Source organism: Poecilia formosa, unplaced genomic scaffold (genome assembly GCF_000485575.1).
Source record: "Poecilia formosa unplaced genomic scaffold, Poecilia_formosa-5.1.2 Scaffold557, whole genome shotgun sequence".
NCBI classification, from domain to species: domain Eukaryota; kingdom Metazoa; phylum Chordata; class Actinopteri; order Cyprinodontiformes; family Poeciliidae; genus Poecilia; species Poecilia formosa.
The window spans coordinates 224,994-240,048 of record NW_006800496.1 but is presented as its reverse complement, the minus strand read 5'-3'; the positions used below and the strand labels follow the sequence as shown (position 1 = coordinate 240,048).

At 38.3% G+C, this 15,055-nt stretch overlaps 1 protein-coding gene across 2 annotated transcripts; it reads right to left on the bottom strand.

The window, feature by feature from the left end:
• Positions 1–3,279: 3,279 nt before the first annotated feature.
• Positions 3,280–14,017, bottom strand: cdk4 (cyclin dependent kinase 4). 2 transcript variants are annotated; one of them, XM_007540743.2, is made up of 8 exons: positions 13,843–14,017; positions 7,898–8,132; positions 7,675–7,810; positions 7,413–7,580; positions 6,190–6,299; positions 5,192–5,242; positions 4,962–5,097; positions 3,280–3,816 (listed from the first exon to the last, which is right to left on the bottom strand). In XM_007540743.2, exons 2-8 carry the CDS (start codon positions 8,113–8,115, stop codon positions 3,727–3,729), a joined length of 909 nt encoding a protein of 302 aa, XP_007540805.1. In that variant the 5' UTR covers positions 8,116–8,132; positions 13,843–14,017; the 3' UTR covers positions 3,280–3,726. The 2 variants fall into 2 exon arrangements, with proteins under 2 accessions (XP_007540805.1, XP_007540806.1); XM_007540744.2 differs by lacking the exon at positions 13,843–14,017 and adding an exon at positions 11,917–12,019.
• Between the last annotated feature and the right edge of the window lie 1,038 nt (positions 14,018–15,055).

Below are 15,055 nucleotides of genomic sequence, written 5' to 3'. Positions count from 1 at the left end.
CTGCTGTCTCTAGCTCTGTCTCGCCGCTCTCTCTGTGAGCGAAGCTCCTGCTCTCTCCACTCTGAAAAACAAAGTCATTTTCCTCTGAATAATGAGGCATGTTTTACAAACTCAAGGAGGGACGATGACAGCAGTAATAAAAGTTTGTGACATGTATGAGAAAAGGAGCATGTCTGAGATAAGGGAGAAAAGATGTGCTTCAAGAACATGAATCAGACTGAATTAATTTATGATGCACATGAATCAATTACACAGATGTGAGATAATATTTTCATGAGATGAGTATTTATTCACATCCCTTGAGTTTTCTTTGAATTTTGTCATGATCAATACACAAAGTGTTATGTAATTAACTGGAATTTGACGTTTCAAACACAAACTAGTGAACGATTGTCAACGAGTGATTTGTAAACACCCTCCACCCCCTTTTACTCTGACTCACCAAAATGAAATCCTGCAGCGACTGGCGTCAAATGTCCCCTGTTGAACAAATGCGTTTCATTTGTACAGCTGTTCTGTGAAGGTCTGTGAAGTTTGTTAGAGAATAATAAACAGCGTCATGAAGACCAGAGGAAACACAGCAGGCAGGTTAGGGAGAAGGTTGTTGAGTCGCTTAAAGCAGAGATGAGTTATAAAACTATATCCAAAGCCTTACATCTCGCACTGAGCCATTTTCACTGCTTTATCTGTAAACAGAAAAATCTGGCATAGCTGTAAACCTATAAAAACACGATTATCCACCTAAACTGGCAGGCCTGGCAGAAAAAAGTATTGTTCAGAGAGGCAGCCAAGAAATGTACTGCTCAGGTGAGGATCTGTTGACAGGACAAATATTAGTCATGCACTTTAAAGATCTGGCTTTTATGAAAGTTTGGCAGAAGAAAAAGCCATTGTTGAAAGAAAACCATTCGAAATTCTGCTTCTACTTGCCCTGAGCTGAAGCAGCTGCAGAGATGTGGTGGAAGTGACTGGACAGATGAAAATGAATGGCTTGGTCTACAAGCAAAAGGGTGTGAGAGAAAACTAAAACTGCATGTCACCCTAAATATAACTAAACATTGAAAACAATGTGGCTTTTTGGTTCTACTTCAAAATTATGCCATTGTCTGTGACTGTGATTAGGCAAAATCTAGCAAAGTTTAAAGTTGAGAGGTGGGCGGTATTATGCAAAATCAACTTTTATGAACAAAAAAGTTGATTTTTTGATGTAAAAAAAAAAATCTATTTTTTTTGTTTCTTTACAACATTCCCTCATCAATGTTCCCTCGTAACTTTGATGAGGGAATAACTTTACCTCATCAAAAACATACCCCGAGTGTTGCTTTAATCTCCCATAGCAACCATTCACAGGTGACTAAACTCTTGCTAATATAAAGTGCCACCTATTTACACAAAACTCCTCGTTGGAGCTGCAGTCTCCAAGCTGAGTTTCCACTTCACAGAGCAACCCGACCCCGTAACTCCCCCACTCGGCTCCTGTAGACTAGCAGCAGCAGTTAGGAAACACTTGGTGGAACTGCACATCTACTCCTTCTCAGTCCAGCACTCCTGAATACGGTGGCAAACGGCATGAAAAGCATTGTTGTTATAAAGTGCTAAAGTGGGAGTGTCAGGAAGAGCTGGAGCTTCTTAAAGAGTCACAGGCCAATTTCAAGATGACAAATTATGAAGTCTAAGTTCTTTTAAGTGAGGTTTGATATATGCAGCATTTTTATAGCAACTGACCTTGATTGTGCTGTAATGACATAATACTGCCCCTTTAAAGTTTTGGCCAAACTTGACTGGTATTTATAACTCTTAACTTTATCCATCTTAAAAAAAATAACTCGGTTGCCCCATAACATGATGCTGCCACCACTATGTTCCACTGTGAGGATGTAGTGGTTTTACGCCAAACATAGCATTTTTAATTACGGCCTAGAACATTAAGTGTGGCTCATCACAACTAAGGACATTATTCCACAATGCTTTTCGGAGATTTATGCCGGAGTTTCATATTTTATTTGGAAAATGCGTCTCTCTTTCGGTCACACTCATTAGACTAGAAATATTGATAAACCGTATAAGGGTGACAACACACAAATAATGATGGGCCTGAAATGGACTAAAAAAAATACTGAGTTACGGAGTCTCCTCACCCTAATCATAGTGGGAATACCGTCAATCAATCAATCAGCAACATAACTCCCGTCACAGAAAAAGACATTGAAGTTAGCATCTGATCTGAGCCTCAAATTCGTTATTGAAATGAGAAGCCACGCTTTTTATGAAAACTACAAATCGCACACCTACTTCAGCTACACAGGAAGTAGGTGTTAGCTAGCAAGATGCTAGCTCAATTTAGCCTAAATAAAAATACTTTAAAAGTTCTAATTTAAAGTGTTTGAAGAGGATATTTAAAAGTAAATTAAGTTAACGTCTTTTATTAACTTACCTTGGACCAGTTCATTGTGGCGCATCATATAGACGGACTTTTCCCTACTGCTGCCGGAAAAGAAGCTACAGGTACACCAGTGAGTTGTAATGTTTTTTTTTCTAATGGGTCAGCATTTATAACTTCAAAGAATAATTTAAACTAAATTAAGTCAGTAACTTGTATTTTGTTTTTAAATGCTTCCAATGCGTCATATTTAAAGTAGAACAGCCCTGATTTGCAGGTTCAATTTGAAGCCTCGAGCTGCACATTGGTGCAGTTGGTAGTCCTGATGCTTTTTAATCCCGGCCTGGGGTCTTTCTTCATGGAGTTTGCATGTTCTGACTGATCCACTCCAAGTAACAACAGCTTCCCAACATATTTAACATTTTTATCCATGCATATTTAAAATGAACTACGAGATTTGGTTGCTGCTTGGAGACTAAAAGCTTTGAACACTGACCACAGGCATCTTGCAGACTTTCTCGGTGGAGAAAGTCTGCACGTTCTCCACCAAAAGAAAGAAAAATATTATCTTTTGGCACACAAAAGATAATATTGTTATATTATCTTTTGTGTGCCAAGAAAAAAATAGTCTGGTTCAGTTATTATGCATCGTTCACATTTATTCATTTGTATAGATCATTGTTAAAGTAAAACAGAAATTGTATCTGACAGTAATGGAATCAGGTCTGACTTATTTGTGGTCCCAGTGCTGGTTGGTTTCAGATCGTTTTCCTTGTGTAACCAAAATAAAACTTGAAATGAAATTCACAAAAAAAAAAACAAAAAAAAAAACAAAACAACACTTTTTTTTTTTTAAATTACAAAAAAAAAAAAAAACAAAACAACACTTTTTTTTTTTTAAATTACAGAGCCATGTCAGTACTATTAAAATTGTGCATGTTATTTTAACTGCTTTCTCGTGATTTGAATACAGTGGTTGTCACTAATGTTACTATAGCTAATAGGTCCTCTCAGACTTGCATTGTTCTTGGTTCAGATGGAGAAGTATCACAAAAAACATTATAAAAATCAGGGTAGGCATTTTTCAGACTAATGAGCAGCGCTGCAGATGAGACGATACCAGTCCATGCAGCTGTTTTGCATTTTTAAAACACTGGTACTGTTGGTGATCGTAACATCTGTAATTGTGAAAAGTTCAGAAGCCAGTAATGTTATCTTCTCCTCCTGATCCAGGAATATCAGAGTGAAATTTTACAACACAGGCTGTACTAAAAAGAAAATGCATTGATAAAATCCTAAGCTTAAAGACACTGTTGCATTCTTCTGCGTGTTTCTACAGTCCGATTTCAGCTTTTTTTCTCCTCCTCCTGGAAATATGGATGTTCTAGAGCTTTGAGGGCAGATATCCGTTTCAAAGGATCAAAGGTCAGCATTTGCTGTGAGGAGAAAAACAGAAAATGTTAGAATTGTAATATAATATCTCACTTTGTTTAACAAGACCTCAGTGTGACCGACACGTCCTTGTCGACATTAAAAGTCAGCAAGAATTGAGAAAGGAGTGTGCTAAAAGTGACAGGATCTTTTTAAGAAGCTAAAATTGGTCAGTTCACGATCCATGGAAAAATATGAGACACCCTCAGGAACTTGGCAAGTAGAGCTCAGACAACACTGGGTTTCCTATAGAAGAGTGCAGTTGCACACAAAAGTCCACATTCTGCTTGTAGGCTGGTTGCTGGGAGGGGAAAGGGAGTTGGGAAACTTTCAGGCTACGGTTAAAATGCAAAATGTTTCTTAGAAATCTGGAAAAAAAAAAAAAAAGCCCTGCATTGTATTTGGAGCGCAGTAGCAATCGATGAAATATGAAGACTAAGTCCTACACAAGGTTAAAATTGCTGAGCAACAAGACAATGTGCTGCAATCTGTCCGGAAACCTCAACGCCGCCTTCCCATAATGCATTTCATAAGGTAATTAAAAGTCCCAATTAATTAAATTAATTAAAGTCCCAATTGATGGAGGTACAGAAACCTCCCACATAAATCTGGTATGATAATAGGTAGGATTAAATAAGCATTCACTTCTTCTTACTGCTTTTCAAACAGAAAAGTAGAAGTAAGCCAGTTATTTGTTTCTTGGTTATCTTTGCACATATCTTCTGTTGTCCTACCAATTACTCTGTTTTCTTGCTTTTAAAAAAAACGGTTTAAATAAATTAATTAATTAAATACTATAAGGAAACATAACAATGCATTATTACTGGCAGGGAGAGCAGTAAAGTCAGAAATCTTACTATTTATTATTATTTGAATTTCACAATGAAATTAGGTGTCCCATATTTGCCATGATCCAGAACATTTCCAGTGGTTTTTGAGATCCTGGAGGGCACATTTAATCTGGTGTGAAGGGCGTCTTAACAGACGTAAACAACGCTGTTCAAGTCCAGCAACTTTTTAATTACAGTTATTTTAAGAAACGCTCCATCAATCACACTCTTCATCTTATTTAACAAGTTTGTCTGTTATCTTGATTTCAGCTCTGGATGCAGTACAAAAGTTAACCTTAATTTTTGACAATGAGGCCTACCATCAGCAGTTGAGCCCCCTGCTCATTTATCTCAGGAACAAAGTCGGTGATTGGACGCGCCTTGGGAGGGGGGAAGTTTTTTCTTTGTACTGTAACATCGGTCGGCCACTCGTCCTCCGACGGCAAGCCAATAACTCTGAAAGAGCACAGAAGTGTTTAATATATACTGCATACGTGAGCAGCTCGCCTGTTTTAGTCGGGGAGGTGAGGAGAAAGTGTGTGGCGCTCACTCGAAAATCTTTCCAAGCTGGTCCATTTCCGATTCTCCGCAGAACAAGGGTCTAAAAAAAAATAAATAAACAGAAGAAGAAGCTTTACCAAAAACAAGGACTGATTGCACTTTTTGAAATAATTGAACAATTGGACCAGGATTTTCTTTCACAAGCCTCAAACATTTGAATCAAACATAAGTCCAGTGAAAATAAAACGGTGCACCAAGTATATTACATTATGTAAGAAAACTTTGAGCCTTTTTAAAAAAAAAAAAAAAAACAAAAAAAAAAAAAAAAAAAAACATCATTTTTGGCATCAACGGTTCACAAAGCAATTAAGCCGCTGGCATTTAGATCTCTGACCCATTTATGTTCTTTAATATCACTTTTCACCACAAGATGGCGCTACTGTGCACTTCTAACTTCATCTGGGAGATGTTGCTTCAAGTTTTTCTCTCCAAAATATTTGCTGCTTTCATCTGTACATCGCTTTTCTAAGAGTTTGCATCAACATGATATCAAAAATTATGATTACGTAAAAATCCATCTGTACTTCAGCTGTCCGGATCACTATAAATATGATGAGAAAGCGAACGATTGTTTGTGCATTATTTACAAGCTTATCTGGAAGAGGTGTGGAACTGTGATAAAATATCAATGTCTGCTATTACACAACCGGCTTTAAGGAGAGATAAACTCGTTTTTTACGTCCATTTTAAACGCACAGACACACTGTTTTCACTTTGTCAGGCGCAGGCAGGAGATCAGACGTTGTCGATTTCACGTGTGACGTAAATATTCCAGAATTTCTGCACAGACTCCAAAAGAACTACATAATCGTGTGCTTCTCTAGTTCAGACCAAGAAGTTCATTTTGATTCAAAATTATAAATTAAAACCAAAACAAGTCCCTATATTGAAAAAATATATATATAGAATTCACTCTGCAAATAAAAATGAAACAAACAAAAAAAAACACAGAAAACGGCTAACACCTTTGCGACACGGGAAACTTACTTGCGTCTAAACATCTCAGCAAAGATGCAGCCGGTGCTCCAAATATCAACAGGAGTGGCGTAAGACGACTGCAGCAGAACTTCTGGAGGCCGGTACCACAGAGTCACTACCTGAGAGACACAGAGTCCAGGAGCATCAAGTACAAATATTTACACACACTTACGATAATGAGAGTCTGAGGACATAAATAAACAACAAGACATTTAAATAGTAATTTATGGACTTTATCAACTTCCACACACACACAAAAAAAAAAATCGGTTTTAATATAAAACTGGAAAACATCACCTGCTAAATTCCCACTTGTAAGCATGCTAAAATGCTGAGGGGTGCATTTAGCTGCAGCGCTCCCTCACAGAGCTGCTGATTTGGCCGTTAGCTCTCGTTTGTCACCCACTGGAAGAAACGTGATGAATACCAACAACAGCATAACGTCTCGCCTGCTGTGATTTATTACACTAATCGGTGCAAAATGTAAACATCCTTTTGTAGTGTGTTCCTGGACTGAAACTGTGTGGATCAGTTGGAGAAAAAAAAATACTCTGAGTGAGAAACTATTAAAGGTCCAATCTTGTAGCAGTGCATTTTTTCCAGGTTGAACCAAACAAACTTATTTGTGGGAACTGAGATTGTAAAACATCCACACAGCCTGAACTTTTCTTACATCTAAACGGGGAACTTAATCACCTTTAATAAGGGATCTAATAATTCATCGATAATTACCTAATAATTTCTGTTGGTTTTCCACATTTCAACATCACATTTTATCGATATTTATAGCAGCTGTCATCTAAATGCTGTGAACAAAATACTGTTGAACATTATACTTTTAATATAATAAATAAACTCAATTGGAACCTCTTCACCTTTGCAACAACTTTCATTAAGTAACATTTTAAGAAATATTTGATATATTACCAAGAACTAGACTCTTCACGGAAAGTATCTGCTAAAACATGAAATATTAGATCATGAAGTAGTTCACACTACATATTTGATTAACTGTTATTTACTTAACTGTATAATAACTCACTACATAACTTAACATTTTAACTTATTTACTCAGTAACTTTCATCCTTTAACAAATAACCTTAATTATAAAGTTGAGTTTGCATGTTGCATAATGCAAAAATAAAAGAAAAGAGGAAGAAAATCTCTAAAAAAAAACCAACAAAAAAACACAACACTGTTTCGGAAAGGACAATGATGTAGCAGTTTTTACCACAGGAGTGAGAGCCATTTGGCAGCTGTAGATCTTGGCGAGGCCGAAGTCAGCCAGCTTCACCTGGCCCTGGCTGGTCACAAGGATATTCTCAGGTTTCAGGTCTCTGTGCATCACGTGGTTAGAGTGAAGAAACGCCAGGCCGCACAGCAACTGCCTCATCAAGTCCTGCAAGAACAAGGGGGGTTACTAAACTGAAGCTAAGGCTGAAGCTAACGCTTTTTAAACTACATTAAACTTGACTATTATTGCCAGTTCTCACTTTAATGCGACCAGCAGATAATCCTGGACCTGGAGCTTTCGCCAAGTACGTCTTCAGATCTTGGTCCACATGCTCAAACACCAAAGTGACTTTAGTTTCCTGGTCCGACCTCTGGGTGGCGCACACGTCCATGAGCCTGGAATCAACAAGGAAAGCACGTCTCCAGTGACGTTATCGTACCAATTACACAGCGAAATAAAAACAAATCCTTTAACAACGCTACCTGACGACGTTGGGGTGATCAAACTGCTCCATTCGTTTCAACAGAGCCACCTCTCTGACCGTGGAGACCGGAAGCCCATTTTGGTCCGTCTGTACGCGCACGTTCTTCAGGGCCACAAACTTCCCGCTCTCCGTGTCGCGGGCCTTGTACACCGTCCCGTAGGCGCCGCCTCCAATTTCTGCCACAGGTTCATACTGCATGCTGGTGCAATTGGCCATGATCGCATTCAAACAGGCTGTAAAACAAAACGTCATCAGCGTAAAGACGTTACAGAGCACAACATGAAGCACTTCGTGCAACTATAAAAAGATTATTTCATGCATATTTTACATTTGTTGAAGGCAGAGATTGCATTCCACTAGGTTAAGTCAACTGGGAAGTAATCTGAAGTGAGAATTATGAATCTGGAGGACTGGTTGGCCGTGCACCGTTTACTTTTGATGGTCTGTGTTTCATTATATCGGCACTGCTTAACATCTGTTGTTTTACATGTTGCTAAGGTTTTTAAGACTGAGAAATGCAAAGAAATACACAATTATTGTTTATATTGTTAATGGTAGTTCAATCCCAGGTCAGAGTTCATTCTTCTGAGGTAAAGCGAATATAAAATGTATCCAAAGAAATACTACTGGTTATTTTAATGGCACTTTGTTGTGGACATTCAGTGCAATTATTACAATAAAAAAGCTCCTGAAACCTGCAGTTGCTGTATTCACATTTAAAAACAGCAGTTTGTTCTTTACTATTTTTAATCAAAGTTATGTAGAGCCTTTTGTGAAAAGTCCAGAGATCTGTGTTCCAGAGTAACCAGATCTCCAACAGAACACCTTAAAATGTGTTTGCTTCACATCGTAAACATGAAGCAAACACATCTGTCGGAATGTCTTCCCACTCCTTTCTAGTCAAACCAGTTTGGTGGACTTACTGGTTGGCTCAGCCAGAGCCCCAACCTATCTTCACCCACTTATGTCCCATCCACCTCTTCCACACTAGCAGGAGAGGGATCCTTTACACACCAGGACCAGTGATCAATCGCACTAAAGGAAGTGAACACACACCTTCGTACATGTGAGACACAAGGCTAATGTCCCTGCAGGTCTTGCTGCAGCCCGTTTTGCTCACCTAATCACTAGCAGCTGTCATGCTGCTGAGTTAAAGAGTCACTGATAAAGGCTGATCCACCCTTCCTCTTTGGTAACTAGTAACACTCAACCTTATGTGGGATCTTATCTTTTAACCGACTGCTGATCTTTTTTGAAGACAAAACCAATGTGTCATTGTGGGGAAAAAACAGACATTTAGAAGTCTGCAAGGAGACTTGTGCTAGAAAGTCTTCTTGCAGACTTCTTTCTAGAGGGCATTTTATTTTTCAATGCTTCATTCTAATTGATTTCATCCGCCTCCTGTGCACTGTGGTACATTGTTCATGTTTCAGGACAGTACTGTGCAAACATGTTGAGCTACTGTACTCATTACATCTTTTTTACTTCCAAGAGGTTACATTACAAATGTCAATAGTCCAATACGTCAAGAGATATTAAGAATTTGATCAGACTTTGTAGTTCTTTATACAATAACTCCAGATTTTCCCAGACTGACTCAATATTTTTTTTTAAATATGTATTAAAAAAAAATAACATTAATTATTTGATTTATTTATTTATTTATTTTTTGCTTTGAATATCTGAAATGCTGCCAAACCGGGGGCATGACCTTTCTGGTCTGATCCACAGTTTTCACGTCACGTCATTGCTTTTTAACGTTTAACGTGACAAAACGTTAAACTGCTGCAGCGCAAGTTGTTGCTAGGTAACCAAAGAGTGACTCGTTTACTTGGTGCCACCAAGTTTGCTTATCTGGCTGTGAGAAGAAAAAAAAAAACACATCAAAACTAACAGAAAGAAAAGACACAAAGAGGGAGCAACTACAGAAGGATGGAAAGACTGAAGGACAAGGAGGGATAGAAAAAATGGAAGGGGTGTAGGACATACAGAAGAAAAGAATGACAAGGGAATCAAAGTAGGATACAAAGACTGAAAGGACCAAACAGAGAAGAATGGAAGGACAGGAAGAAGGAAGGAGGCAAGGAAGAGAGGCAATATGCACAGAAAGAAGGAATGTCAGGGTCAAGAGAGACTGGACACAATAAAAGAATGAAGAAAGGAAGAGGACGTGAAGACGGAAGGATTGAGGCATAACATCAGGACAGTATAAAGGACAGAAGATGGAAAGGAAAGACGAAGAGGACTTAAAGAATGGACACAAGGAAAAGATTAGGGGAACAAGGAGATACATAGGAGAGTAAGGTCAGAAAGAAAAAAATGAAGGAAACATAGAAGACAAAAACTCAAACGTTTATGGAAGGACAGAAGGAAAAGAAGATGGAAAGACTGACAGAAGAGAAGAAAACATATGAGGCAGAAAAAAATGATACACTGAATAAAGGCTGGTTGAGCAAATGCTATTTTTGTTTACAAGGTTGTAAAAACACTTAGATAAAATATTGTGCAAGGACCGGCACAGGAGCTGGTCCTTGTTCCTGGAGAGTGACAACATGTTGTGCAAAAAAGTAGAAAAGTGGCCAAAAGAAGAAATGTAGAGCCTTAATCAAACATACACAGTTAGAGAAAAATGGCATAAACTGGTCTGACAATGAACAAAAAGAAACCAAGTTGTATAAAAGCCCAAATTAAAAACCTTAATTAAGCCTTGAGAACCACTGACTGACCCCAATGTAGCCCAGACATGGGTACACAAAAAAGACAGAGCAACAGGGCCAAACGGCAACAACCGACTGGCTTTATACTTGCATCACTTTGGAAGAAAAGACACAAACTGATCCAGCGCCAGCATAACTTTGAGCAAATGTTTCAAGATCTCAAGAACCTGGTAACTGCTCAGTTTATTCCGCAGATTCACATACTAGAGATAATATCTGCAAACCACAATGAACACTATTGGCTGCAGGGGCAGAGAAGCTTCATTAAGATGCCACATTTCTTCCTCTTGCGCAAAGAAAGTTGTGTCAGACCGTTTTCATGTCTGCAAGATTATGAAACAGAACAAAACTCCCATATACAGCTACGGCCAAAACTAATCATACCCCTGGCAGAAGTAGGTTTAATGTCATGTTTTAATTTTCTGACGGACGTAAACCCAGACACAGTCTTGTCTTGAATCAGACGATGTAATTTAAAACTTCCTAATTTACATCAAAACATTTTTAACAATCAAAATGTTAAGTGTTTTCATTGTAACAATTCATCTAAATGACTTTATTCCCAAGATGAAACTTAAAAGACTCTCCTGGAATCTTTGGATAATGATTCATTTGGGATGAATCATTATTGCAATAATTAATCCAAATGACTATTTTCAAGAGAAACTGAAAGACAAATCAGTGATTGAGCATGAACGCATGAAGACAGGAATGCGAGTTGGTCAAGACAAGCTGACCACGTGTGGGAACAAAATGGAGGCATGGATTGGAGAATCGACTCAGCAACGAAAAAAACTACAAAACATTATAAGCTCAATGCAAACAGTATGGCGGTTCTGGCTGCATTTACTCTGTTCACATTAGTTGATTTTTTACTATGCAACATGAGTCACAGTCTGACTGTTTATCATTATAAAATACATTTAAAAAATTTTTTTTTTTTACTAGAGTAGATGTCAACTTTTGTATTTACTTATTTTGGACTTGTTTTGGCAGTCCAAAAAAAAAATCCACAAAAGTGATTAAAAATTAAAAACAAAAAAGGCTTTTTTTTTTAACAAATTTTTTTTTTAAGTTTTATTACCTACTCTTCATGATTGTCTGAAGAACTATTCCTATATTCAATAGTTTGGACACTTGAGGGCAGAGTTTATGTTAAGCTCTATTAGTTTGATTTAATGTGAGAGTTTTCACACTGAATCTTAACACAGATCAGGGGAAAAAAATGTCTGGAGCATTAGCACGTTGATTTTTTTTTTTTTTTGGTGATATTAATAAAAAAAGAGTTATGGTCCGTTACCATTTGAATTTGAAGTAAGACATTAAAACATCTGCATGGTAAAATTCATGCTTAGTAAAATCTATTAGATATTGAGTTTTATTAGTACAACAGAACATTTATCACCTCAAACTCAAATGAACTTGATTGGTTGAAAAAGACCTATTGAGAGGAGGAAAAGCGTGATTATAGTGGGTTTCCTGAGGCCAACAAGCTGAACACTAGGCGGCCGGATGAGGTGGGCTTCTGTGCTTCTGCATTCATCTGCGGAAAGGTCAGCTTGATGCTGGAAGGTTCATCCTGCCGGCTGAGATTTTAATCATCCTAACAGATTAAAGGTGTCAATTGTGTCCCGGTTTCCTACTGCAATTGTCTAATTTCTTTGTGCAAAATATTAATGCAGGCGATAGACATAGAGTCGTTCTGCACCAGATCTGGTTCATTTCTCCCCTTTTTTGTTTCGCATCGGTGTTGTGGCGTGTGGGAAATGTTTCGAGGTTGGACACGAGCTTCTTTTGACTTTAGAGGGGAAATGTTGAGGATAAGAGTGAAGATAAGTGACTTCACATCCTGACATCAACATTCAGTTCCCCTGCACGCTGCAGTCACAAAGAAAATACCCTTTAAGTAAAAGACTGCGGATTAAAAAACTTAAAAACAAAAATCATAATTTTGTTTGACGCAAACGCTTAAACCAGTCAGCTGATTTGGAATACAGTCAATGGAAATACGGTGCAATGGAAATCCTTAGTAAATGTTAAAATTCTGTTTATCAACTTAATTAATTGAAAACTGAAATAATTTAGGATTAGAGATGAGATTTAAAAAGCAAAGAATCCATGCAAGAAAAAAATACGTGTGTATCCGTGCATGGAGTGAATTCATGGAAAGGGTTAAATGCTGAATTGAAACAATGTAAATACATAACTCAGTTCAAAATAAAATATACAATAGTCATTTTAAATGATTATAAGATGGATGTCGATGGTGGAGAAAGAGTGAAACCGACTACATTCTCATAAAGACTGTTTTTGGTGGATATGCGTTATGTTATCTCTGTCGTGAAAGAAATTTGTCTGATAAATTTGTTGATTTATTTTAGTTTCCATGTTTACTTTTCTTTAAACAAATAATATGCAAAGTAAGGCATAAAAGGTCAAACCGTAGGTTTAAATAAGTTTATACTTCTGCCTACCTCGCTTTCAAACAAATATCTAAATTACATATCATGGTATTTGAATTGTGAATGTGAACATGTTTTAAATAAATAAGCTAAAAGTTTAGTAAATTACACTTTCTTTTTTTTTCACTCCAGGCAAGAACTGCAAATAAGACCAAATCGTTTGTTTTCCAGACGACTTTTAGTCATTTCCCTTTTCTCATGGGGTTGCAGTTCTTCTGGGGATTGTCGTGACCTCTCATCTTGAAAACATCTCCAGATTTCCTGTTGCTGACTTACAGCTCAGCTCAGACCTGATCCGATCAGAAACAACATCTGGAAGTTTTCTCTGAGCCGATTACCAAACCCGAGCGCCAAAAGGCAGCTATCGATCAGCGCAGGGCAGGTCAGCCAGCAGAAAGTATTGATCATCTGATAAACGGAAGCTGTTTGACTGAGTTTCCTGGCTGAGGAGAGGCAGGCCGGTGACACAGTGGGGCTAGTGGGCGGAGGCAGCGTGGGCTCCGCGGGGCCAGCGCCGACACGTGGTGCTGCTCCATGGCGCTCCTTTGTTAATTAAACTGAAGAAAAGTGAAGCAACAGCAGGCCACGCACACTTGAGCGGCCGCTGCTGAGACATGTGGCCTGACGTGGCGGAGCAGAAACCCTGAGACCAGCTGAGCCCGGAGGCGCAGGAGACGGACCGCCGAGTGAAACTTTTATTTCCCTACAGAATAAACAACCCCTGCTGCACTGACACGCACAATAACCCAGATACAGTAACTCACCTCGCCCTGGTTCTCCTCTCCTTTAGCGGCGGGGACTTCAGCTCAGTGAGCGGGACATGCTCGGTACTCTGCCACGTATTAATCCGGAACAGAACCGAGGCAGCGCTGGGCAGGTCGGGACCCGGTTCCTCCGCTGATCAGAGGCCAATCAGCCGATGCGTCTCCAGCCCCTCCACCGCTGGTCTGTTTTCGCTGGTCTTCGTTTTGCTTCTATCAACTCTGCGACGGAGGCGGAGCCAAGCAAATGAAGGGAAGAAAGTTTCAAATTCATGAACTGAGACGAAACCAAAGGCAGGCTATGCTTTTTAAACGGACCCTTCACCTGAAAGAAGAAAATACAAGCAGATGAAAGGTCAGCATTTTGACTTCCAAAGTCGTGTTTATGAGTTTAAAGGTTATAAATTTGATTTGCAAATCAATAACGGGATTCAGAGTTCCAATCTCGACTTTAAAAGAGAGAAGCAGTGAATATTTTGATTTTGATATTCAGTCAAATAAAAGACAATTGAAATTTTAATTTAAATGTACAAAGTCATAATTATGAGATGCACGGATATAATTACAGGTTTTGAAATTACAATTATGTAATTTAAAGTCATAAATATTAGATTTAAATTTATAAATATGAGATCAAAAGGCATAATTCCAACTTTTAGTCACACCTAACACACTATAACCCTTCCACCTCCGTGCTTTCTGTTCTGGTGTCACAATAATTCAGATTTACACTCATCTGTCCAGATATCATTGCTCCAGTTGTCCTGGTCTTTGTCTACATTCTCTGAGACAAACTCCAGGCTGGCCTTTACGTTTTCCTCACAAAGCAAATGTTTCCTTCTTGCATGCACTGCATTACTTGTTGATAGAAACCTGTCCATTTCTATCAACGGACAGGTTTGGGAGCCACATTACATGCACATTTATTTCATTGACATTTTTGATGCATTTTTGAAAATAGTTTTTAGGTCTGAAAACATCCTTATATGGGACAAAATGTTGTGAGAAATTACCTGTTTTGTTCTGGATGTAGGATCTTTTTGCTTACATAGACTGTCTTTGGGGAAAAGACTATTGCGATTTATATTCTGAAGGATTTGGATTATTTAAAACACAGATTGTGCGTGTGTGTTTTTTTTAGTTAAAGTCATCTAAAACTAGCATCAAGGAGACACCATAAAACAGCCCCTAAATTATTTAATAAGGTTGGCAAAGA

Bases quoted from the DNA above. Each gene is read 5' to 3' on its own strand.
- cdk4 (XM_007540743.2), bottom strand. From the start codon at position 8,115: ATGGCCAATTGCACCAGCATGCAGTATGAACCTGTGGCAGAAATTGGA. The intron at 7,581-7,674 runs GTGAGAACTGGC...TTGTTCTTGCAG, and splicing joins TATCTGCTGGTCGCATTAAA to GACTTGATGAGGCAGTTGCT. The intron at 6,300-7,412 runs GTAAAAACTGCT...TGTGTCTCTCAG, and splicing joins AAATGGCTCTCACTCCTGTG to GTAGTGACTCTGTGGTACCG.